This window comes from Dryobates pubescens, chromosome 2, assembly GCF_014839835.1.
Source record: "Dryobates pubescens isolate bDryPub1 chromosome 2, bDryPub1.pri, whole genome shotgun sequence".
Lineage (NCBI taxonomy): Eukaryota > Metazoa > Chordata > Aves > Piciformes > Picidae > Dryobates > Dryobates pubescens.
This window is the reverse complement of record NC_071613.1, coordinates 9,521,896-9,549,224: the sequence shown is the minus strand read 5'-3', so window position 1 is coordinate 9,549,224 and position 27,329 is coordinate 9,521,896. Positions and strand designations below refer to the sequence as shown.

At 47.3% G+C, this 27,329-nt stretch overlaps 1 protein-coding gene across 1 annotated transcript in view; it reads right to left on the bottom strand.

Annotated features, from left to right (window-relative positions):
- FSHR (follicle stimulating hormone receptor) overlaps positions 1-27,329 on the bottom strand; it is an 84,088-nt gene that overhangs the window by 37,097 nt on the left and 19,662 nt on the right. Inside the window, exon 2 of the mRNA XM_009900097.2 lies at positions 8,967-9,038. Coding sequence (XP_009898399.2) covers positions 8,967-9,038 — 72 coding nt within the window. The remainder of the gene's footprint in view (positions 1-8,966; positions 9,039-27,329) is intronic.

The window sequence follows — 27,329 nt, the reverse complement described above, 5'->3', positions numbered from 1 at the left end:
CCTATACCCCATCGCCGTCTCATCACCTAAACCATGGCACTAGGGGCCTCATCCAGTCTTTCTTTAGACGCTTCTGGGGCAGTGGCTCCACCACCTCCCTGCGTAGCACATTCCAATGGCTGCTGAATATGGAGGTCTCCCAAGGATTTCATGATTCTCTTCCTTTTCAAGTCATTAGACTTTATTCTGAATTCCGTTCTATTTTGGAGTTAAAATGCAATTGATCACAACATCACAGAATCAACCCAGTTGGCAGAGACCTCAGAGATCATCAAGTCCAACTAATGACCTAACACATCGTGACAACTCAACCGTAGCTCCAAGTGCCACAACTACTCCGTTTTGGAACACCTCCAGGGACGGTGACTCCACCACCTCCCTGGGCAGCGCATTCCAATGGTCAATCGCTCTTTCTGGGAAGAACTTTCTCCTCACCTCCAGCCTAAATTTCTCTGGTGCAGCTTGAGACCGTGTCCTCTTGTTCCGTCATGGGTTGCCTGGGACAAGAGACCAACCCCCACCTGGCTACAGCCTCCTTTCAGGTAGTTCCAGAGAGCACTGAGGTCTCCTCTGAGCCTCCTCTTCTCCAGGCTAAGCAAGCCCAGCTCCCCCAGCCTCTCTTCATAGGACAGAATGGACAATATTTTCCCCCAAATTATTCAGGGATATTAGAGCTGATTACACTTGTTTTATCGAGAAAAATGGAATCCTTCAGATCAGAGAAAAAGCCTGAGGCGTCATGAGAAGAGACACCTTTTGCCGTGCATTACATTTGGAAATGTAACACACAATTAGAACCAGCAATTCCGACTTCCCATTCAATTTTCTGCTGCAAATAGGGAAGTTTCATAAATGTATTACTCAGCTTAAGAATCAGAGAATCGTAGAATGGCCTAGGCTGGAAGAGACGACCGAGAGATCATTTAATCCAACCTCCCTGCTATGGGCAGGAACACCTCTCAGCTAGATCAGGTTATTCAGGGTCCCAACCTACCTGGCCTTGACCATCTCCAAGGAGGGGGCATCCACACCCTCTCTGGACAATCCATTTCAGAGTCCTGCCACCCACCTAGAGAAGAATTTCTTCCTAGGATCCAATCTAAAGCAATTCTCCTTCAATTTAAATCTATTTCTCCTTGTCCTACAAAGGGGCACTTGTAAAAAGTCCCTCTCCAACCTTCCTGTAGGATCCTTTCAGGTATTAGAAGGGAGTCATAAGGTCTCCCAAGAGTCTTCTCTTCTCCACTTAGACGGTCACTGATTCCAGTTCGAAAGTACAAGGATCTCAAATTACAATACATATTGAAACTTTAAACTAGAGTGCAGCTCCTGGAAGGAAGAGATGAAAACTGAAGAGACATGGGTGCAGGAGGGAAAACCTACCTCTGCCAACAGCCAGCTTGCATTTGACAACACTGGCTATGGCCTCTCTTGAAGTGACAAAAAAACCAAACCAAAACAAAACACAAAAGCACCAGAGATGACTCTCAGAAAGCTAGCTGGTAGGTGGACGCATCAATCCTGCCTCCTCAGTATGCATAAGGCATACCCCACAAGAGAAAAGAGGAAAGATTATGGTATTACTTCTGCACCATGGGATAACTATCAAATCTGAGGCTTCTTGCTATGTTTATCGGTTGTAATACTGAGCCTCATGACTCTGGTGCAAAGTCTTAGTGTGAGCCAGCCCGGCAAAATGGAAGCCAATATCTCCCAAATATCTCCCTACAAACAGCCACAGCATGCGGCTCACCTGATCACCACTGCTCTAGCAGCGGTCCAGAAAATGGTGTAAGGGCAGCGCAAGCCTGTTGACAAACAGTAACCAAGGACAAAAAGTCTTCTTAATTGTCACGTTTTCATCTGGAGAGGCTCTTCTGCCCTTTGCGCGGAGAACTGTGCATCTCGCCCTCAGATCTCACTTTAAACAAATGAGGCTGCTTCAGAGCCCACAAGACATGCACGAGAGCTAATTGGTTGGAGTCTGCACTTAATTTTTTCTGATGTCTTTGCGTAGAGGAAGGCAGAGGAACGCTGGATCAAAGTTTGCTCCTAAAGAGGAGGGAGAACTCGCAGAAGCATTTGCCCACGTCTCGCCTTTGATGAATTCAGGGAACCTGAACAGTTTGTCTCTAGGGAGAGGCATGAAAGCATTTAGCACACATTCAGAAAAGTGGATTTCCCTCTTTTTTTTTCCCTCTCTCTCTCTTTTTTTTTTTTTTTTTTGCTTTGTCTGTCTCTCTGTCTAGACAGCTGTAAAGCAAGGACCAGAAATTAGGTCCAAGATGATTCTTGCCTTAAATACTTCAGTCTCTAATGCTGGCTTCATGCCAACACAGTTAACAACTGAAGATTCTGCTACCAGTTCATCGCTACCACATTTGTTCCTACTCACCCGAGGGAAGTAATTGCAAAATGCATTTTCTTTACTTTTTCCACTCCCCCTTCCTTTCTAAATCTATTCCATCAAAGCAAGCAAGCATCAGGATACCAAACCACACAGAAAGAATTGTGGAACGCTTCTTTTCTCGTCCTCTAACATATTTCAATTAAAATATGCAAATATTAGAATGAATTCTGGGACTTGTTTTTTAACAGCACAATTAGCAAATGCTGCTAGGGACACTATGAATTGATTTTACATTTTCCAGCTGCCTCTTTTAAGGGTTTTTATTTCATTTGTCCACCCAAGTGCTACCAAAACATTACAATGGGGTTGTGCATTTGCTGAACTCTAACAAATCTACAATTAAAAGCTCTGCTCTTTGACATCAGCAGTGACTTACTGACATGGATTACAAAAGCCCACCTCTCGGCCGTTTGGGTTTTTTTGGGTTGTTGCTTTGCTCTGCTTTCGCTTGGTTGGTTTTGTTGTTTTGCTCTTTTTTGGTTGGTTGGTTTTGTTGTTTTGGTTTTTGGGTTTTGTCAGTGTAAGGTCTCTTCCACAAAACAGAAGGCCAGGTGGGACATGGTTTAATGGCCACGGTGGTGTTAGGTCAATGCTTGGACTCGATGATCTTTTCCAACTGTAACAATTCTGTGATTCTATGATGATGCAGCAAACCGTTCTTTCGCTACTCGTTCCGTTTAGAACATAGGACGCAGCCTCTGCTTTCAAAGAAGGCGGGGGTGGAACGCTGGAACAGGTTGACCAGGGAGGCGGTTGGGGCCTCATCCCTGGAAATATTCAGGCTGGGGCTTGACGGGGCTCCGAACAACCTGATCCGGTGCTTACAGCAGCAGGGGTTTGGACCAGATGACCTTGGGAGGTCCTTTCCAGTCCCAGACCATTCTATGATTCCATGAAGAAACTGAATCAGGACCACACTGGGCTTCCAACGTATTCATACCATAACAGCGGTCCCACTAAAACACTTCCTTTAGGATGTCAGCCTGAACTTTGAATTGCTTTGCTCATGCCGGTTACTCACCTTAGTGGTTTTGAGCTCTAGTTCCCCATTTCCCTGAGAGAGAATGCATATTTAGACTCATTTAAATGCATTAAGTAGAATAGTTTTTTCCATGCCCTGCCCTTAGGATGCAGAATGTTGCACATAACTTCCTATAATGTAAATTAGAATTCAATCTCTGTGGAGCTGCACCTTGCGAACGTACCCTGCAGTATTTATTGCCGCGGTATGATTGTTACTTGCTCAGTACATAACGTGGCCTAAAGAATGCCCTGACCCCCTGCTTTCACCACAGATAAATACTTTGGAAACATGCACTATTTACCTTACATGTCGCAGCAGAGCCTGCAAATCCAGATTTTGCTTCTTGCAAAACCATAAATAGCAGACTTACCCAAAGGATGAAAAAAAAATAGATAGGAAGGAACTCCTGCCTAAATCCAATTTCCAAACGGCTTAGTTACGCTCAATCCTAACCATTTACTCAGAGGAGCTTTCATGGTTTTATCCAATCACAGCCTTTCACATACTAAACGAGGCAGCACGTGACATACAGCGCAAGTGAGGAAGCTGCAGAGCCCACACCTGGACACAGTACTGCAGATGAGGCCTCACTAGCACAGAAAAAAGGGGGAGGAGAATCTCCCTAGACCCGATAGCCACGCTCTTCTTAAGGCACCCCAGGATACCGTTGGCCTTCTCGGCCACAAGGGCACATTGCCGGCTCACGGATAACTCCTTGTCCGTCAGCGCTCCAAGGTCTTTCTCCGCACAGCTGCTCTGCGGCGGGTCAATCCCTAATCTACACTGGTGCGCACGCATATAATTCGCCTATGTGTAACAGATGCACGTATTACAGGCATCTAATATTCCAACAGAATACATGACTGCTGGTTGCCTTCTGTGCCTCAGGGTACAAACGTTCAGCCTGTTTGGCCTGCATATGGTGAGGCAATCAGACAAAGGTTCCTATAATTGTGCTGCTTGACTCAGACCTTGCCAGACCAACATGCACAAGTCTGTTTTGCTACCTTGCAGTAATAAGATGAAACTTAGCAGGAGACAAAGGGAGCCTTCATTATTGCTTCAGATTGTCTCTCCTCCGCATTAGGCATGTCCAGCACAGGTTGAGGATGACACAGCAGATGCAGAGCACGTCGCATTGATTTTGTCAGGTATGTGCCTGCACAAGGCTCCTTTTAAATTTAGCAACCGGAGGGTTAATTAGTTCCGGGAGTGCAAACAAGTTGGTTGAGCAGGAGTCCGGGTGAGCTGCCGTGTTCTGATTGGCTAAAACTTTGGAGCAGATTAAATGTATTGAGAAAAACTAATCTGCTTCCCTCAACATCCAAATTAACATGAGGCGAGAGGTGGAGAGCTGCAAGCAATAAGATGGTTAGGATGTTCCTCAGATCTGTGGCTTTCTGAAGCAGTTTGGGATAGGAGAATTCATGTTGCACATTTAGTAAGAGAAAACTCAGATGCTTACAGCCTGCCGATTTATTTCCCAACATTAAACATCCTATTTAGGAGGACAGGAAGGGTCTTCCTCTTAGACCATGCTGGGGAAGCGTTATTCCTCTGTAGAATGCACATTCCACGGGCTTGCAGTAACTGAATAAATTTAGATGTACGAGATCATCAAGTCCAACCTATTACCTAATAACTAACACCTCCTGACAACTCCACCGTGGCTCCAGGTGCCACATCCAAGCCTTTTTGGAACACCTCCAGGGATGGTGACTCCACCCCCTCCCTGGGCAGCACATCCCAATGGCAATCTCTCTGTGAAGAACTTTCTCCTCACCTCCAGCCTAAACCCTCCCCTGGCACAGCCTGAGACTGTGCCCTCTTGTTCTGGTGCTGCTTGCCTGGGAGAAGAGACCAACCCCCTCCTGGCTACAGCCTCCCTTCAGGCAGTTGTGGACAGCAAGGTGGTCTCCCCTGAGCCTCCTCTTCTCCAGGCTAAACACCCCCAAGCTCCCTCAGCCTCTCCTCACAGGGCTGTGCTCCAGACCCCTCCCCAGCCTCGTTACCCTTCTCTGGACACGTTCGAGTGTCCCAATGTCCTTCTTAAATTGCGGGGCCCAGAACTGGACGCAATACCCAGGGTGTGGCCTAACCGGTGCTGAGTACAGGGCAGAATGACTTCCCTGCTCCTGCTGGCCACACTACTTCTGATGCAGGCCAGGATGCCATTGGCCTTCTTGGCCACCTGGGCACACTGCTGGCCTAGGGTTCAGCCGCTGTCAACCTGCGCCCCCAGATCCCTCTCTGCCTGGCCGCTCTCCAGCCACTCTGTCCCCAGCCTGTAGCACTGCATGGGGTTGTTGTGGCCAAAGTGCAGACAACAACGAGCTAGAAAATATTCAAATGTCGTCTCATTATCTCAAAAAACCCCCTTCAAAATGGCAAAATTATCCCAGTGACAATTTCACCAAGTAAAATTCCAGTCTGTATTTTGCCAGGTTAGAGGTGAATGAAGTAAAAAAAACCATACCCAACCAACCCAACAGAACCCCAGCAAAACCAGAACCCAACCACACCACACCAGATGAAAACGGAAAGATTCGGACTTCGTAACTAAACCTGGAGCTTCACAAGGGAGGGCAGATCAAGTGGTCCATGCCAACGTTTCTGGGTCACACTACTGAGCGAGTCCATTACGGAAGGTCCAAATGGAAACCAAACAGGATCTTTCCTGGATACTGTGAGTGGAGCCTGACTGGAAGTAGCTGGAAATATTTGACATTTTGTAGAAAAAAACACATCTGTCTGTTCAAAGGTCCCAGCTGTTTGGGTGTTTAGGAGGAAACTAAGAGATACGGAAAGCAGAAACGTTAAAAAATGATACAGAATGATTTTTCTTTGATGGCCAGAAAGCGTTGGTCATCGTGTTCAAAAGCCTTCATTCGCTTTGACCACAAATACAACAGAGTTAGGATGAGGACTCATCTTTGATGGACCTTGTTTTCAACCAGGTCATCCCCAGCAGATGATTCCAAAGATCAGCATTCTCTGGAGTTTCCGGGCTTTACAGCTGACCTTGTTCTCAGAGTCACAGCTAGAAACGATCTGGTAATGATACAGAAATCCTGTGTAGAGCCATGTTGGACTGCATGAGACACTGGTCTTTTTCAGAGTCCTCCAGGATCATCGAGTCCAACCATCACCCTAACACCACCGTGGCCATTAAACCGTATCTCAAAGTGCAAAGTCCACAGGTTTCTTGAACACGCCAGGGACAGCGACTCCACCACCTCCCTTGGTTCCAATGCCTGACCACCCTTTCAATACATTGTTTTGCCCCCGCAATATCTACCCTAAACCTTCCACAGTGCAACCGGAAGCCATTTCCTCTCTTTCTATCACTTGATACTAGAGAGAAGAGACCAATCTCCACCTCACTACAACCTTCTTTCAAGTAGATGTAGGGCAATGCCCAGTAACACACTAAAGAATTCTACAGAATAGAATAGAATAAACCGGGTTGGAAAAGACCTTCAGGATCATCACGTCCAACCCATCATCCAGCACCATCAAATCAACTAACCCATGGCACCAAGCACCCCATCAAGTCTCCTCCTGAACACCTCCAAGGATGGTGACTCCACCACCTCCCCGGGCAGCCCATTCCAATGGGCAATCATTCTCTCCGTGAAGAATTTCTTCGTAACATCCAGTCTGACCCTCCCCTGGCGCAGCTTGAGACAGTGTCCTCTTGTTCCAGTGCCGGTTGCCTGGAGGAAGAGATCAGCCCCCGCCTGGCTACAACCTCCCTTCAGGGAGTTGGAGAGAGCAATTCTGTTTAGGTCCAGGTGAGCGCAAACCTGTACTACATTGAAGTATCTCATTTGTGTACATCAAGCTATCCACAACCTACCACATGGAGGCATCAGGTTATTAATAGCTGTTTTCTTTAAATAGACCAAAATTTGCTTCAGTCTTCCTTTCTCTGCGTGATCTCGCAGGAGTACAAAAAGGAAAAGAAAAGCTTTCGTGCAAAGGTTGTGTTTTTATATGCAAATCTATCAGTTGATTACAAGCTTTACTGACCCTACGTTACGATAACTGTTTCTGACGAATGTTTCAGGGGTTAGCTTTAGGATCTGTGAGCTACTTCAGGTTGCAACTGTTGGCCATATTGATCTCAGTTGGTCTCATTAACCACACTTCTATTTTCAAGGTTGGGTTTTTTTTGGTTTGGCTATACGCTGCCTGCCCCAAATTTCTTCTCCATGGATCATGAGTAACAGAGCTATATATTTCCAACTCAGGCTCTTTTCCATGGATTGTTTATTTATTTGGTTAACGAATCACTTAGAGGCATCCTATTCTACACCATCGCTGCCTCCATACGTATCTGACGTATGGTTTCGGAGTAATTAAAGGTAATTGAGGCAGATTTCAGTGCACTTTGCAACCCACTTCATAGTCCAGAGAGCTCAATGATTTTCCATAAGGACCAGGCCTAAAGGAACCCTGCAGGACTAGAGAGAAACCAGTGCCAACAAAATTGTTGCTGTAGTCGTTATTTTCTTCCTAACCGGTGACTCATAGCCACAAAAAGGAAGACTTTCTTTTTTCTTCTCTCAAGAAAAATGACCACTCACAGCAGTGCTCGATGGGCTTAGCACAGAATCACAGAGTTTTAAGGGCTGGAAAGGACCTCAAAGGATCATCAAGTCCAAACCCTTGCCAGAGCAGCATCACCTGGAGCAGATCACACAGGAACACATCTAGGGAGGTTTTGACAGGTTTCAGAAAAGGCCAATGACATCCTGGGGGGAATTAGAAAGGGTGTGCTGAGTAAGTCCAGAGAGGTTTTCCTGCCACTCTACACTACCCTGGTGAGGCCACATCGGGAATATTATGTCCAGTTCTGGGCACCTCACTTCAGGAAGGACCTTGTGGAACTGCTCGAAAGGATCCAGTGCAGGATGCTGAAGGCAGTGGAATATTCTCCCTGCTGAGAAAAGGCTGAGGGAGCTGGGGCTCTTGAGCTTGGAGCAGAGGAGCCCGAGGGGTGACCCCATTCCTGCTGACAAAGACGTGCAGGGCAGTGTCAGGAGGACAGAGCCAGGCTCTGCTCTGCTCCGTTCAGTGACGGGCCAAGGGGCAATGGGTGCAGGCTGGAGCAGAGGAGGTTCCATAGGAACAGAAGGAAAAACTTTTCCACTGTGAGGGTGGCAGAGCCCTGGAGCAGGCTGCCCAGAGAGGTTGTGGAGTCTCCTTCTCCAGAGACATTCTTAAGCTACCCGGATGTGTTCCCGTGTGTCCTGCCCTAGGTGATCCTGCTCTGGCAATGCCATTCCATACTGGTCCAATCCTTTCACTGGAGACTGTCTGCTTGCTGGCAGAAAAACGCTTCGATGACAACAATGTTTTGAGACACGGCACTAAAAGAAGTTTCTTTTGTATTTTTAAAGAGAAAGATGAAACTAGATGAAGCTCAGAAACAGAAGCTTGCTCACAGACCACAACAGGACCTAAAATCCGAAACTATTGTTTCACGCAAAATTAACGTTTCCCTGTAAATACTGACGTCATCCTTACATTTTCTCCAGGTCACCAAGTCCCGCGAAAGCTCCTTTGGGAATGACTCTCACCTTGGTGAGGACAAATCTCCTGGAAATAGAGAAAATGGGGTGATCGGTCACTATTCATCACACAGGACTCAGCCTTATCAGCACAGGAGAGGTCTTTATCACTGCTGCAAGGACACTGTCCAGGCTGAAGGCTCTGATGTCTACATACGTAGAATAGAATCATCTAATAGAATCGCAGAATCAATAAGGTTGGACAAGACCTCAGAGATCATCAAGGCCAACCTATTACCTAATGCCTAACACCTCCTGACAACTACACCATGGCTCCAGGTGCCACATCCAAGCCTTTTTGAAACACCTCCAGGGACGGGGACTCCACCACCTCCCCGGGCAGCACATTCCAATGGCCAATCTCTCTTTCTGGGAGGAACTTTCTCCTCACCTCAGGCACAAACCTCCCCTGGTGCAGCTTGAGACCGTGTCCTCTTGTTCTGGTGCTGGTTGCCTGGGAGAAGAGACCAACCCCCACCTGGCTGTAACCTTCCATCAGGGAGTTGTAGACAGCAAGAAGGTCTCCCCTGAGCCTCCTCTTCTCCAGGCTAAACCGCCCCAACTTCCTCAGCCTCTCCTCGTAGGGCTTGTGAGATCACAGTATTATTAAGGTTGGAAAAGACCTCCAAGATCATTGACTTCCACCAACCACCTAACGCTACCACGGCCATTAGATCACGTTCCACAGTGCCATATGTACACATTTCCTGAACACCTCCAAGGATGGTGAGTCCACCACACCTCCCTGAGCAGCCTGTTCCAATCCCTGACCGCTCTTGCAGTAACAAATCCTTTTTTCTAATATCCAACCAATCCCCCGCCCTCTGCACCTTGAGACCATTTCCTGTGGTCTTCTTGCTAGTTAGTTACTTGTGAGAAGAGACCAACCCCCACCTCACTACAACCTCCTTCGAGGTGCCACGTTCAAAGGCTTCGGGGGATTCCAACTGCCTGCCCAGATCAGAAGTAGAGCACAACATCAGGCTACCTCTTAGGGGGAAAGAGCACCTTTCAGGAGCTCTTTTGCCTCAGCAAGAAACAGGACCCAGTCACCACAGCTTTTCTGGGGACTGGTAGTGGACAGTCTCATCCTGACCTTTCTTTCTTATCTTGACCCCCCTTTCTCATCTTACCCTCTCTTTCAAGGGATGCTCAAGCACAGGATGAAGCAAACCTGTGGAGCCTGGCAGAGCTGGGTTGCTTTCACAGGTAGTACCTGCATGCTCATTCAAGACAAGCCTTACCATGCTGCATAGATAATCTAGGGAGTCAGCTACTATCTCACATCAGTGCAACTTCAATACCCTTTATTGCTTCTCACAGTCTCTCCTCTAATTAGTTCATAATGCGCCACAAAATTGGGACTTTGGGATACACAACTCCATCATGCAGGCACTAAGACAACATTTTGATCATTTCTTGAAAGGTCACAGAACATGCTTTATGAAGGAAAAAAAAACACCCCACAAACATTTAAAATAGCACATAAAGGTTTTGGTTACCCTGGACTCATCTCCTTTCATCACAACAACCAAGGATGAATACAAAAACCTCCGATGGCACTCAGGAAATGAAAAGCAGAGCTTTTACAGCCCCTTGCAGTACTAAGGTCTTATCTGGGTAATTGTTGTCTTTCACACATTTAATTATTCAGACACAGTGAGCACAAACAATCGCACATGCTAGCACAACCTGCCCATCGCCAGACGTGCTTCAGACAAGATGCCGGGTCAAGAAAGCATAGCTGAGAGATGAGAAATGGTAGAATCACAGCACTACAGAACCACAGAACGGTTGAGGTCGGAAGGGACCTCAGAGATCATCTACTCTAACCCCCCCTGCCACGCGCAGGGACGACTCTCAGCTAGACTTGGCTGTTCAAAGCCTCATCCAACCTGGCCTACAACAGCCCCAGGGAGGAGGCATCCACCACCTCTCTGAGCAACCTCTTCCAGAGTCTCACTACCCTTGTACTGAGGAACTTCCAAAGATCCAGTCTAACCCTGCTCTCCCTCGGCTTCAAAACCCTTTTCTTATTACTAGACACCCTTCTGCAAAGTCCCTCTGCAGCCTTCCTGCAGGATCCCTTCAGGTATTGGAAGGCAGTTCTAAGGTCTCCCTGGAGCCTTCTCTTCTCTGGGCTGAACGACCCCAGCTCCCTCAGCTTATCCTCACAGCAGAGGTGCTCCAGCCCACAGGTTATTTTGGAGGGAGAAATACTCTATTTTGTGCTTTGCTGCTGAGAGTGAAACAAATATTCAGACTTCCAGTTATTAAATACCAGGCAGAGAAATGATCAGGATGTCAGATAATATTGGTTGTGCTGAAGGATAACTGTTAAAAAATGATATTTTCTTTTTCCAGAACTCTCACCCTGGGTGTTGCATACATGGGCATGTAACCCTCTGATTCCCTCTCACGTGGAAATGGAAATGAATTGTTTTCTGACGTGTTTTTCTTCTTCTCAGGGAGCCTGACTGCCAGACCGTGCCTCATTTGTATCATCTCAGAACTGCTTTCGCACGGCTGCTTGGGATCCCCTTTCAGCTCGGGTCTGCGCCGACTTATTGTAAGGTCTGCAGGAGGATGGAAACGGGAACTCGGCCTGGTGTTACCTGCTCTGCAAGTCCTGAAGCGCTTCACACAATTCCTCAAACCCAGAGACTCACTTCCTTCCCGTTTACATAAAGTATTCATGCAATCCTCATCTATTTCTCATTCCAGCTGATTAGTTTAGAATTTTCATGGGGCATTACCATGCTTTAATCAAAGTTTTAGGGGGGAAAAAATAATCACAGAGGGTATCATCCTGATAGACTACCACTGTGAAAAGCTCCTATTTTTTTTTTAATTGTAGGTCTTTAGTAGGATCCAACTTCCTATTCAGGCTCCCAAATAGGAGTTAATATTTACCGAAGCAGGACAAAGCCAATGCCTGCATCACCTAGCTCTAGAGAGGCCACTCAGCAGGACTGAGCCCGGTGTAAAACACTTCAAACATTGAAATCTATGGCATTCTCAATCCTGAAAGATGAGGAGGCCATTTGATACTCGTTTATTCTTGTAACTGTCATTAACGCAAGTCCGAAAAGAGTTTCGACATGCTGTCGCACCAGAATTACATCATTGAGATCATTATGCAAATGTTAGGAGGACTGAAGAGCTTCTGGAAAGGACCTAACCTGGATCAGGCAATCTGTAAAGCCCTGCTGAAAGCACGACCGGTGTAAAGCATGCAAAGCCAGGGCTGTGCTTTCAGAGTGCACCTGGGGACAATGGATCCTTGCAGAACACCCAGCAGGCTTACAGCTACAAAGCTCAGGCATCAGGAAACTCTTTTAACTTTGATCTGCTTTGAAACCTTTCCTGAGCTCTCCTTTGTAGACATGCATGCCTAATTTTGGAGCCCTAAAAGGCAGACTCTGAAAAGCCACCTACCTTTTTTCTTTTTCTTGTTTTTATGGCAGTGTTCCGAAATGAATCCTCCCTCTGCAGGTGCAGAAACCAACGCCATGCTCGACCATAACATGGATTTATAGCCCGGTCCCTAAACAATTGCAAGATTAATATAAAAAACCCCAATTACTACAATCACAGAATGTTAGGGATTGGAAGGGACCTCTGGAGATCATCTAGCTGCACAGGAACACAGCCAGGTGGGTTTTGAAAGTCTCCAGAGGCTGCACAGCCTGAGTAGCCTGCTCCAGGGCTCCAGCAGCCTCGCAGCAAAGAGGTTTCTCCTCGTGTTAGGGTGGAACCTCCCATGTTCCAGCTTGTATCCACTGTCCCTTTCTCCTATTGCACCACCAAAACGAGCCTGGCACCTTCACCCTGACACCCACCCCTCAGATACTGATAGATATTGATCAGATCCCCTCTCAGCCTTCTCTTCTCCAGACTAAACAGCCCCAGGTCTCTCAATCTTTCTTCATAGGAGGGATGCTCCAGTCCCTTCATCAACCTTGTAGCTCTTCATTGGACTCTCTCCAGCAGATCCCCATCTCTCTTGAATTGGGGAGCCCAAAATCAGACACAGTATTCCAGGTGTGGTCTCATCGGAGCAGAGTACAGGGGGAGGAAGAGAACTTCCTTCACAGATAAGACTATCTACATGAGGAAAGCCACAAGTGCACAGAGGTAAAAAATCAAACCGGGAGTTTCTTTCTCGAACGCCCTCTTATCCTGCCTTAACGAGAAAACAGAATTCAGGATCCACATGTCCAATACCCCGGAGCAGTTGCAGTGGAATTGAAGTCTAATAGCTGAAGTCCCACATTCCACTTAAAAAAATTAGGGTTAATTGTTTTTAAATGTCCCTAAGTAGGCTAATAAAGTCAGCCTTAATGGTATAACAAACACTGAAAATTAGAATCAGCTACTAGGTGAATTATCAAGTGTACAATGAATAGGCATCCATTATAAGTAGCCAAATGCTGTATTGTCAGTAAATCTCACCAATTAGACCCCAAGAATCAATCTGTACTGTACTTTGACATACTGGCTGCTCAGTGCCAATGCTTTCTGCGGTACACCAGAAAGTAACGGAAAAGCATTTCCTCGGTTTTGCCGACAGCATTATTTTAGGGTCAAAGAAACGAATGCAGCCCACGTTCGTTCAGGCATCTTTCGTGTCAGGAGAAACAAGTAAGCAAAAACATCCTTTAAAAAACCAACACCCACATTCTGGCTGGAGAGATGTAGTATTTGGGCCTGAGAAATTCTTAGCACTCGGGCACTAGCAAGGCAAGTACTGAACAGATTACACGACGCGTGGTGCGGAATTGAAAGCCCAGAGCCGGGCACCTGACAGAAGGTCAGGCTGAGGGTTAGGTGATCCAGAAGCCTGTACACACAGCTAGCCCCCAGGGAACACAGACATTCCTCCCAGTTTGGTATCCTCAGCAAGCTTGCTGAGGGCCCACTCTATCTGTTCAGCCAGGTCCTTGATGAGTATTGAGCAAGACTGGATCCCAGGGAGACATTCTCTAATATTCCCTTGTCCAGTGATAGGACAAGGGGCAATGAGTGCAAGCTGGAGCAGAGGAGGTTCCATGTGAACATAAGGAAAATTTGTCACCTTGAGGGTGGCAGAGCCCTGGAGCAGGCTGCAGGTTGTGGAGTCTCCTTCTCTGGAGATATTCAAAACCCACCCGAATGCATTTCTGTGTGACCTGCTCCAGGTGACCCTGCTCTGGTGGTGGCACAGGGCAGACTGGATGACCTTTAGAGATCACTTCCGACTCCTAATGTTCTGTGATTCTGTGAAATTAGACTAGCTAAAAAAATAAAACAATAAATTCTGCTCCATAAAGCATGGCTGAATTTAAGTCTTACAAAACACCCTTTAAGACTAATTTCTCAGATCTACTTAAGTCACACACAGTTAATCAGAAAATGTGTGCATTGTGGAGTTATCTTCACTGGCTCATGTAAACTGCAAATCCGTGATGTTCCAGTGAACTTTATCAAGCAGACAACTATAAACTTCATAACTTAGGGACCAAAGGAAAACAAAAAATAAAGAGCCAGAAAAGATTTGGTGACCACAATGCTAAATCACCAAACTCACTTCCAAAGAAATAATCGTGAAAGGGTTTTGAAGAACATTTTACCTTAATCTCCGAGTTAATAGCCTGATGCTATCACCACCTAATCCTCTGCAGCAACGTGCATTTTGTCAAACAAAGATTGACAGTGAAATTCAATGTACTCCGTGTCTTTCTTTGGTTGTTTTTTGCATTTGTGCTTCTCGCTTTGGAGATGTGCCGGAGGTTCCAGCACGAGCAACTGAGGAATCTTTGCTTTACAACAGGAGAAGACACGACGATTCCCTTCCCTATTTAACGCACTCTCGGTTAAACGCAAAACCCCACCAAACCCCTGCCCTCTAGTTTTGATTTGATTCGTCAATGCAGCGGTGAGGGACTATTTGCCTCCTCGTGTTCCACCAAGAGACAAATAGGTACTGTGGGCTGTGTCCCAGATGGTGTAAATCCTTCAGGCTCTGTCATTTTGGCCCTAAACTTTTGTCCTAATTCTCAGTGGAATGAATCATGAAATCCCTTCGAGCTAAATGAGATTTAATTTAAATTTATGAGGAACATTTATGAGCCCCCCAGCTCACAGATGAGATGGGTTCACATTGCCGCATGACTACACTATGACCAGGATCTTGTTCTGGTAGGCATCCCCCTAGGGAGGGGCACGAAAGGATTTTTCCTGATAAGCTGCCTAGGTGGAAGATCTTAGTAGCTGCTAATGTAGCAGCTGGAGCAGGCTGCCCAGAGGGGTTGTGGAGTCTCCATCTCTGGCGACTTCCAAAACCTGCCTGAATGCGTTCCCATGCGGCCTGCCCTAGGTGATCCTGCTTTGGCAGGGGTGTTCGACTTGATGGTCTCCGGAGGTCCCTTCCAACCCCTAACATTCTGTGATTCTATAATTCCCAAATTTCAGGCTGTACTAGTCCCGGCTAGGAGAGAGTTAATATTCTTCATGGCATCTTATATGGTTCTGTGGTTCAGATTTTTGACCAAACCCACACTGATAACGCACTAATCTCCAAGCTTTTGCTGAACAGTGTCTGCACAGCATCAAGGCCACCACTGCGTTTCTCTTTGCCCCCTGCAGTGAACAGCCCAGAGGGTGGGCTAAAGGCTGGAGAGGACACAATCTGCCAGGCACCCCCAAATAACCAGGGAAATATTCTGTACCATATAATCAGCAATACAAGGGCAAAGTCATTCTTCTGACAGAGAAGTGCAAGATAAAGCTGGGAGGGTGTGTGCCCTCCTTTCAGGTATGGGAGTCCCTTCTGCTCGAGGAGCAGTGTAAGGAGCAACTCTGAGAAAGAATAGAGATCGATTTGTGCACTGTGGAAGAAAGCAATGTACAGACAAAGCAAACACAATTAGAACGCTGACGATCGAGTTATTAGTGATGCCCATCTGTTTTGCAGGTCTGAATCTAAATGGCAATATGGGCAGTAGCTCGTGAAAAATCACTCCTCTTTACCGCAGCCTCCCTCACCAAGCAATTGCCTTGGGTGTTTTTTTTTTTTTTTTGTTGTTGTTTTTTTTTTAAATTGGCTTAAAAGAATAATGAATAGTGCTGTTCACAGGCTCACAGGATGGCAGGGGTTGGAAGGGACCCAAAGAGATCCTCAAGTCCAACCCCTCTGCCAGAGCAGGTCCCTACAATCTAGCTCAGGTCACAGAGGAACACATCCAGACAGGCCTTGAAAGTCTCCAGAGAGGGAGACTCCACGACTGCTCTGGGAAGCCTGCGCCAGTGCTCTGTGACTTTTACAGTAAAGAAGTTCCCCCTTGTGTTGAGGCGGAACCTCCTGTGCTGCAGCTTACAGCCATCACTCCTTGTCCTATCACAGGGAGCAAGTGAGCAGAGCCTGTCCCCTCCCTCCCGACTCCCAGCCCACAGATATTTATAACCACTTATTAACTCCCCTCTAACTCTTCTCTTTTCCAGACTGAAAATCCCTCAGGTCGCTCAACCTCTTCTCACAAGGCACTTGCTCCAGTCCCCTAATGCAGTTAGCATTCCTATTCCAAAGTCAGTGAATACTTGCTCAGCTAATAATGCCACCCAGCCACAAAAAAAAAGATGAAGGGAAGCATTTTAGGATCATACGGCTGATGTCCCGTTGGCATTTCACTTGTGGAGTGCCCAGAATACTGTAAGAGGGATAAGAAACTGCCCATTTCCCCAGCAGTGCTGCGAGGCTGTTGGCACAGGCACATAGCAAAGGCGCTGTGGGATTTGTTTTTCTCCCAGGACCCTGCTTAGGTCGGCTAATAAGTTGCACACAGTGCCCTGCAGCAGCCAACAGCTGATAAGGAGTGATAAGGAAGGACAGAAAATTGTTGTGAGGAAAAAAAAACAACCAACAAAAAAAACCGAACCACTAACCCAAAACATCTAAAAAAGGCTGCAAAGCGGTCAGGCAAAGACACTTGCAAAGCTTACTCTCCCTCCCCCCTGCTTTACTTTTCCAAAGCCATGGGGTGTTTAGTCTCAGTACCGATAGCCTTTTCATTTCTGGACAAAGCATACATTGTCCTCAGTAACACTGCACATCTTCTCCGCCCCCCCTCCCCCCTCCCCCAGTGCTGCAGATAGCTTCTTTCCCAGGTCACACGTGCAGGCAGTTAAAAATAAAGTTCTGAGATGATTTTAAATATCTCTGCTTGAATAGGGTGGGAGGAATCTGAAGACAGGAGATTAAATGAAAAATACCTAACAAAACCCAGCAAAATCACGGCGTTAGGAAGGGGAAACCGTAACTATGCGTGAAAGCAGCTGCAAACTAGTTAACAGATTAGAGAGCTCTTCCATCTAGGCTGCTGCAAAGAAAAATAAAATGGGGGGCGGGGAAAGAAGATTGCCAAACTCCCAAACAGAAAAAGAGATGGAAGAGCAGAACTTTTTCTTGACTTGAAATGTTCAGTGGCTTACACTTGGTGCAATCATTTCACTGTACTTAGGCAGAGGTAAGGGTGGAGAGGAACGAGAGCTGTTCCTCACCGCATTATTCCAGTGTTGCAGATGCAGAGCAGCGGGCATGGGGGTTGGAACTAGACGGACCTTGAGGTCCCTTCTACCCTGACGATTCTGTGAGTCTGTAATTTGGCGAAGGCTGGGAAAACCTATTTTGTTGAAGATGCAAGTAGTAGCAAAGCACAAGATATGCAACCGATAACATCTGCCTCGAGCAGACTTATAATCGCAGAATTGTCAGGGTTGGAAGGGACCTCAAGGTCCGTCTAGTGCCAACCCCCCTGCCATGAGCAGGGACACCTCGCACTAAAGCAGGGTGCCCAGAGCCACCCTCTGACAAAACTGCAGAGCACCCTCTGCCAAAAAGGGGTTGGTCCCTTTGCTGGTTCTGGGTGGCCGCAAGTCAAAAGGACAAAGTTTGCATCCTACTGGCAGCAGATAAAGCAGACCATCTCTGCCTTTCTTTTAGCTTGCCCAGAGCTCGAGCAAAGGCAAGCAAAGCTGGAGCTGTGCATTCCTCTACACAGAGAAAAGGGAGGCTTGACAGCCAGCACAAATTACAACTAAACAAGTCCTCTTTAGGCCTCTGAACCGAATCACAGTTATCATGTTCACATCTGGGAAAGGTTGAAATGCTCAGAATGAGTTACCCACAAAAAAACCAGAGGCCAGCAATAAGCTTGAAAGCACAGTTCAAATTGCTCCTAATAATATCAGAGGCATGCTGTGAGAAGTGTTTTGTGGAAGATAAAGAACACAAGGGAATGAAGTTATCCTGACTTGGTTACAGAGAGCCAGAAAATAGAGATTGCTTTATTTTTACAAATAGCTATACTTTTAATAGTATCGATTATCCTGGGAGGCACTACCCTGCTTTTAGGAGAGCACATCCTCCTTTCTCACAGCTCACTCAGATGAGCCTCTGAGAAGCGTTCAGCATGTGCTAAATGTGCAACTTCCTGAAAACCTGACCTTGATATCTGCAACCATCTTTGTGGTGAGGTTCCATCAAAGATACATTCTCTTTGCAGACACTCTCCGTGTTGCCTGTATTTATATTCCTATCTCCGCATACTTCCCTAACAAAAGGAGCATTGTACAAGCACAGCGTATTTTCTCCTTGCAGAGCTTTTTACTTGGTATTCCTTCCCACGGGCAACTTGTCAAGGAAAACGGGGCTGTGGAAGATGTCCACAGTCTAACTAGATGGAGGGGCTTTTTAGGTGTTTGTCTTCCAAGTTTTCTTCCCTTCTTTGGATTCAGAGTGAGAACAGCCATCCCACTCGCACAGTTCAACTCTCTTCCTGTCCCAAGAATGTGTCAATAAACATCTTATTCTGCAGCAGGGAGAGAACAGTGGTTGAAAGAATTTGGGCAGTTCAGCTTGGAGAAGAGAGGGCTTCAGGGAGACCTTAGAGCTACAATTCAATATCTGAAGGGGACCTTCAGGAGGGCTGGGAAGGGACTGTTTAGAAGGGATTGTGGTGATAGGATGAGGGGCAAGGGTTTGAGACCACAGCTGGGGAGATTTAGGTTGGACATCAGGAGGAGGTTCTGCACAATGAGAGCGGTGAAATACTGGAACAGGTCGGCCAGGGATGTGGTTGGGGCCCCGTCCCTGGAGACATTCAAGATCAGACTCAATGTGTCCCTGTGCATCCTGATCCAGTTGGAGGTGTCCCTGCTGATTGCAGGGGAATTGGACAAGATGACCTCTGAGGGTCCCTTCCAACCCGATGCAATCTGTGAATCTGTTTACTCATTGGCTGAGGTTGTAGCAGAAAGGTGCGCAGTGATTCTATGTTGGCAGGCCCTCCATACACGATGCTACCTTTATTAATCAAGACAAATCATTCAGGGACCGAGTTCCTCCAGTTCTGGGTTGGAGTTCTAGATGAAAGAGACAGTTTTTCTGCAAAATGTCTTGCTGAAACATTGCTGTTTGGCACAACAGAAAACTTCCCACTGCCATTTATCTTATATGGCAAGTGCATTAGAAAAGAGCCAATGTGCTTTTGACCTCCTTTCTCATCCATCTCCTCATAGGTTGCTTAATGGGACACAGCTGATATATCACACAATACTAATAAAACAAAAAGAAAGAAGCCCACTCCTCCTACTTTCTCTGCTTAGCACACACAGCCTCCTAAGAAACAGGATCCCTACCAAATATTTGGATTAATTTGGATACATCCAAAGGCTTCTTTAAGTTGCAATGAGATATAATGGACCTGATGGAGCAGATCCAGAGGAGAGCCACAAAAATGATCAGAGATCTCGAGTACCTCTCCTGTGCGGAAAGGCTGAGGGATTTGGGTTTGTTCAGCCCAGAGAGGAGAGGGCCCTGGGGAGACCCAATAGTGGCCCTTCTTTGTAGGGGGCCTACCCAAAAGCTGGAGAGAGACTTTTTACAAGGGCTTGTAGTGATGAGATGAGGGGCAACGGTTTGAAATTAGAACAGGATAGATTCAGCTTGGACATTAGGAAGAAATTCCTTACTATGAAGGTGGTGCAACACCGGAACAGGTTGCCCAGGAAGGTGGCAAAAGCCCCGTCGCTGGAGACGTTCAGGCTGAGTCTCGATGGGGCTCTGAGCAACCTGATCTCATTGGGAAGGTTCCTGCTTGCTGCAGGGGGGTTGGACTAGATGGCCTCTAAACATCCCTCCCAACCCAGTACATTGTATGGCTCCATGATCTGATACTCTGATACTACAGCAGCCAGGAAACATTTAAGGAGTGACACTTGGAGATCTGATCGTACTCCTTTTCCCTCTGGATCTCAGTTCGAGTTTTGTAAGAGTAAATATTCTCTCTGCTACCTAATATGTGCTGCATTTTCCACAGAGCAGCCCGAGTGCCAAACGCAGCTAACTCAATGTCAGTTCTGGGAAATCAGCATCTCCCGATCCAGGGATCCTGGATGCAAAGGGCACCAGCTAGACCGGTTGTGCTGACACAACTGAAGTACAGAAATATGCTGGGGCTGTGCCAAATGCTCCCGCTTCTCTCCCACTGTGGTGAGTGGAGCGTTCCCTTTTCACATACAGAAGTCCACATTTACATTTTAAGTACTTATGGTTTGAAATACTACATACTAAAAGGAACAAAGTTGAAACATTCCCATGTTTCGTTACTCTATTACCACGAAAAGACCTCTGGTCATGCCTTCCTTTAATCTGAATTGTCTTCACTGACTGTTTCCAGGGGGACAGAAGCTGGTGCCTGGAATTGCTGCTGCTGCAAGACGATGCACCAGCCACACAGGACAGTAAGAATGGGAGCACCCAGCAGATTGACATGATCACCAAGAAGGCCAATGAGCTCTCGGGGTGCGCTAAGATGAGGAAAGGCTGAGAGCCCTGGGGCTGTTTCGTCTGGAGAAGACAGAGGGAATCTGATTAATGCTCTTCACTATCTGAAGGGTGGGTGTCAGGAGGAAGGGCCCAGTCTCTTCACCAGCGCCCTGTGACAGGACGAGGGGCAAAGGACGCAAAATGGAACACAGGAGGTTCCACCACAACACAAGGAGAAACTTCACAGCGAGGGTGCTGAAGCCCTGGAGAAGGCTGCCCAGAGAGGTTGCGGAGCCTCCTTCTCTGGAGACTTTCCAGACTTGCCTGGATGCATTCCTGGGTGATCCTGCTCTGGCGGGGCAGTTGGTATCGATCACCAGAAGTCACTTCCAACCCCTACCATTCTATGATCAGCCTCTTCCGTGCGTGAGAAGCTTGCGGCCCTTGCGCTGCGGTGCACTTAGCCCATTCTATTCAGCAGTGCAGAGATTCAATGTAAACATTCCCACGCGGTGCCATTGCTCAGCACACTTTCCCACACCACTGGTGCTCTTCCTAGCCAGACAGTTTCCACATCAGGAAGTTTTTTTCAGCTCATCTCGTAGTGTTTGCTGGGGGAAATATTCACAGAGATACGAATTGCCCATGGATGGACTCTCTCAATTTCATCCTGCGCTCTCCTGAGCGAATCTCTTCTCCTTCACAATCTTTCCCTACTATTAAGACCTCTTCCCCATAGACATCTGATAGACAGGGAGCAACCATGCAAGGAAGTCCTTATTACTACTTGCACTGTGAAAAATGGGATAATAATGCTTTCCCATGATTTCACCGAGACTTAGCTTGCAATTGCTTATTTCATCTGTTGACCTTCCACTAGCCATCAATTTACGTTCATAAGTTAAAGTTATCACAGAATGTTAGGGGCTGGGAGGTACCTCAAAAGATCATCCAGTCCAACCCCCCTGCTTGAGCAGGGTCACCTATACCAGGTCACACTTGGAACACATCCAGGCAGGTCTTGAATATCTCCAGAGAGAGACTTCACAACCCCCCTGGGCAGCCTGTTCCAGTGTTGTGTCACTCTCACAGTGAAATAATTCTTCCTCCTGTTTCCATGGAACTTCCTATCCTTCACCTTCCACCATCGCCCCTTGTCCTCTCAATGGGCATCACCGAGCAGAGCCTGGCTTCGTTCTCTTGGCACTCACCCTGCACATCTTTATCAACATGAATGAGGTCACCCCTTAGTCTCTCCTCCAAGCTGAAGAGCCCCAGCTCCCTCAGTCTCTCCTCGTAAGGAAGACCTCCAACTCCCTTATCCTTTGTGGCTCTGTGCTGGACTGGACCCAGAACCGAACACAATATTCCAGATGTGGCCTCACGGGACAGAGTAGAGGGGGAGGAGAACCTCTCTCGAACTACTAACCACAGACCTTCTAATCCACCCCAGGATGCCATTGGCCTTCTTGGCCACAAGAGCACATTGCTGGCTCAGGGTCAACTTCCCATCCACTAGGACCCACAGGTCCTTTTCCTCTTCACTGCTGTCCAACAGCTCAGTCCCCAGCCTATACCGATACCTGGGGCTGTTCTTTCCCAGGTGCAAGACTCTACACTTGTTCCTGAATAAACCCAGCACAGCAGCTACTGTGTAGCAGTATCCTTAAAAATACTAACTCTACTATTTCCTTTAGAAGTGACAGTTCTCTTCCCAGTAGCAAAAAGGGCACGTCTTGCACTGATGTCAGGAGCGGACCCTGAATGCTTTTGAAAGCGAGTCTTACCGTTTCGGAAAGATGCCGTCTGGACCACACCGACAACGGAAACACCAGCACCTTCCAAATAAAGATGTGCTCGAGTGCTCTCACCTTCAGAGTGCTGCTCGATCATGAACCCTCTATGGAGCACTTAAATATCATAAACATACATGGTCCTCTCAAAAAAGGACAATAAACCAGTGAAATAGAGATGGGAGAAACTTGACCTGCTTGTGGCACATCTGATGGTTCTGAAAGACCTCTAAGAAAGAAAAAATATATCCTCTGGAATATCTAACCTCACTAGATAAAACGTGGACTTCTGCCTCCTTCCTGCACACCCTGCCATCAGCTGCTTTGAAGTGGCTATGTCATCAGCTCTCTAAATGACTGATCACAGAATGGGAGGGGTTGGAAAGGACCTCTGGAGATCATCCAGTCCAACCCCCATGCCAGAGCAGGATCACCTACAGTAGGTGAGACAGGAAAACATCCAGGTGGGTTACGAACGCCTTCAGAGAAGGAGACTCCACCACCTCTCTGGGCAGCCTGCTCTAGGGCTCTGCTACCCTCACAGTGGAAAAGTTTTTCCTTCTGTTCCCACGGAACCTCCTCTGCACCCATTGTCCCTTGTCCTATCATTGGACATCCCTGTGCAGAGCCTGGCTCTGTCCTGCTGACACTGCCCTGCACATCTTTATCCCTATGAATAAGGTCATCTCTCAGGCTTCTCTTCTCCAAGCTGTAGAGCCCCAGCTCCCTCAGCAGGGAGATGTTCTGCTGATAGACATCATCTTGCATAAAATGGGATAAAGGCTGAATGGATAAAAGAAGGATAGATGGGACAGCCATCTGAACAAAGGAAGTTCATGAGTGGCATCCTATGGAAACCCACATGGGATCTACATATTATAGTCATAAGAGATCAGGAAGCGGGGTGACAAGCACGGGGATGACAAGATCTGGGGGATGAGGAACAGAGTGACAAGCATGTGTGATGACCAGGGCAGTAAGACAAGAACTGAGTAAGAAAATTCACTAAAAAGGACGCCAGGCTTCACAGAGCACGGAGCTGAGTGATGCAGCTCCTTGCTGCAGGACAGTGTGGCTGGTAGACATTCCCAGAAGAAATATATAAATACATAAAAGCAAAATATGTCAGGAGGATTGGCTATCAAACTGCCACTCTACTGAAGATCCCCCTGAGCTAAGCAGAGCTGGAAAGGTACACATCTCTCTGCTGAGACACACATCAGAGCAGCAAAGAACCTGCCCTGCAACCAGCCTGGGACAGCTCTTCCAAAATGGGGAGACGCATCCAGGTCAGCACAAGCAAACATCACTTGTTCCGGCACTCCTTGAAACAGAGGACCTCTGTCTAGGTTGAAACATTGACTGCTTCAGTATTTACAGCTCACCATGCTCTAAGTGCTCAATGGTTTTGTGTCACTTGTTAGAATAATAGATTCACAGAATTGTTAGAGTTGGAAGGGACCTCAAGGATCATCCAGTTCCAACCGCCCTGCCATGGGCAGGGACACCTCACACTACAGCAGGTTGCTCACAGCCACGTCCTGGCCTTCAAAACCGCCAGGGATGAGGCTTCTACCACCTCCCCGGGCAACCTGTTCCAGTGTCTCACCACCCTCAGGATGAAGAAGTTCTTCCTAATAACCAATCCGAATCTACACATTTCTTTTTCCATTCCCCCCAGTCCTATCACTCCCTGACCCCCTAAAAAGTCCCTCCCCAGCATTCTTGTAGCCCGCTTCAGATACTGGAAGGCCACAAGAAGGTCTCCTCGGAGCCTTCTCTTCTCCAGACTGAACAGCCCCAACTCCCTCAGTCTGTCTTCATAGGAGAGCAGCTCCAGCCTCTGATCACCCACACGGCCCTTCTCTGGACATGTTCCAGCACCTCCAGATCCTTCCTCTAACAGCAGCTCCAGAACAGTACTCCAGGTGTGGTCTCAACACAGCAGAGGAGAGGGGGAGAATCACTTCCCTCACCTGCTGGCTGTGCCTCTCTTGATGCAGCCCAGGATGGGATTGGCTTTCTGGGCTGCAAGTGCTGCTGGCTCATGTTGAGCTTCTCATCCACCAGCACCCCCAAGTCCTTTTATTCAGGGCTGCTCTCAAGCCGCTTGCTGCCCAGCCTACATCAGTGCAAGGGACTGCCCTCTTGTTGGATGTTGGATGCACTCTAAAACCTTCCTCTCCCTTCTCTGCAGTAAACCAAACGTTTGGCCTTTAGATAGAGGCTGCAGTTCTGATCTCATCTGAAAAAGGACATGAGTATTGGGAAGGTAAAGAGGAGGGCAAGCAGACTCATCAAAGACGTGATGCGGCCTCCAAAAGTGGAATAACCAATCTGTCTGAGGCTTTTCAGTGTGGAAAGCTTACAGGGATGCCAGAGGTCTACACGGGCTGCCCAGGGAGGTGGTGGAGTCACCCTCTCTGGAGGTGTTCAGGAGGGGATTGGATGTGGCACTTGATACCATGGTTTAGCAGTCGTGAGGTCCCGGCTGACATGTCGTACTTGACGCACTTTGAGGTCTCTAACCACCTTATCGATTCTATGATGCCTCCAGAAGCGTAGCCAATGGCTGTTGCTTTATCAGCTCTTCCATTAAAAACTTAGGAGGTAAGACCAGAGGCATACCAGTATGGCAGGATTTGCATTTAAGCAAATACTCTGATTTCCTTCCTAACGTAAAAAAAAATGCAATACCGTGCTTTGATTTAAGACAACAGAGACCAATACACAGAGGGCCACCTGAGCAAACCTGCAGGAATATGAGCCAGGTAAACTTTCCTGCTCTCAGGGGAGGTGTGAAATTCATTTCATTTCCCCCCCCCCACCACCTTTTTCTCAGAAAGAAACAGAAAAAAAAAAAATAATGAAACAGAGAAGAGAACTCTGCTGGAAATCAGAGTGCAAATAAATCAGCAGCGAATGGATTAACTTCAGATCAGACTGCCTGGAGCAGCCTGATCTGGAACAGCAGAGCACTGAGGGCTTGTGTTTTTTAAATTAGTTTCTAATAAATAGAATCAATAGCTCAAATTATGAAGAAGGACAAAAGCAGAGATGAAATCAATCAAGACTATAGCTTATCAGTATAAGCCAGAGGGTGTCTTCTTGTCTGAGTGAGATAAAGTGGCACAAGGATCCACATGCAGCTTATCAGCATCTCTCCTAGAACAGCTAGGCACAGCGTCTGAAAATTCTCCTGGTTATCCAAACACACACACAGCCCCCTTTTCTTTTTCCTGTCCCAGAGGGAAATGAAAACTTCATCCTGAAGATAAACGCAGGAATTTAGAGGGAGAAGAGAACTAAATCGACAATCCAGCATGAAGTATCTCACGTTACATATGGGATTTCATGTTCAGGGGAAGAAATTCCTGGTCAAATGACTAGAAAAATGTCTTTCCACATGCTGGGTTAGGAAGGGGTGTTGGAGAACATTCAGGAGTTTTCTCTCCCCTAGACAGTCAGCCGAGGATTATCAGCTGGCGGAACGCACAGGGGGATAGCATTAAGTGCAAAGAGGTTTCTGGCAGTGGGAGGGGGCACTTGCACATGGGCACTTTGTTTTCCTCTTCGTGTTTAGTTTTTTGGTTCCCCCCCCAAAGGGACTTTACTGCAATGAGTCACTTCAGAGCTGGCTCTGCTCACACAGTGTTGGATTGCTGTAGAGGTGAGCGGGAGCATGCCGACAGCTGAAGTCCCTGCTCTGCATGGGGTACCTTTAGCTGGGCACACAGCTACTCAGGCGCTCACAGCACGAGATGGTCTCTGGCAGTATGAGGCACAGGACACAGACACTCCTGCTGCACAACACACCATCTACACAAGCAGGGGAAAACGGAGAATCCTGACCGCCTGCTTACTCAGGGTAACAAGAGGATGACGCTAGATAAGCCGGTTTCAGTTAAGAGAGGTCCCCTCCCTCAGTAAGGAAACCCAAGAGAAGCTGCAAACAACTTTTCAATTCTCTGTTGGACTATAGGTCACCAGCCCTGGGTCTGCACGTGGAGGGCTTCTGCTGCTCATCACCCGGACATCACGTCATTTTGAAATGTGAGAAGAGCAGATTTAGATTGGATGTTAGGAACAAGTTCTTCACTGTGAGGGTGGTGGAACACTGGAACAGGCTGCCCAAGGAGGTAGTTGAGGCCCCATCTCTGGAGATGTTCAAGGTCAGGCTCAACAGGGCTCTGAGCCACCTAATCTAGAGGAGCATGTTCCTGCTTACTGCAGAGAGGTTGGACTAGATGACCTTCGGAGATCCTTTCCAACCCAAACCATTCCAGGATTCTATGATTGCTATCACTGTGAGCTCGCTTTTCACGGCAGGGGTTTTTATCCCAAGCTCTCCGAGCATCAACTCTCAGGCACGAAAGCTGCACAGGGAACTGAAACACTTAAAAGATTTTTTTCCTCCCTCTTCCAATATAACTTTCTTATTAAAATTATGCCAAATACAAACTACCCTGAATTTCTTCCATCACACACAATACAGCTGTGAGGTTTCAGCACACCACAGGACCCTCCAGAGATGTCAGGACAGCACAGGGGGCTGATAACCTCTGCTAACTCTCATTCATCCTCAGGTTAAAAAGCTGCCATCAGCTCCGTGGGCTTCGTGCCCACATATATCACTTATGAGTCCTTTGCATTGTTGTTGCTGAATTATAGATAAATAGGAAAAGGTGAACAATAATCTAAGAGAATACATGACAGAGGT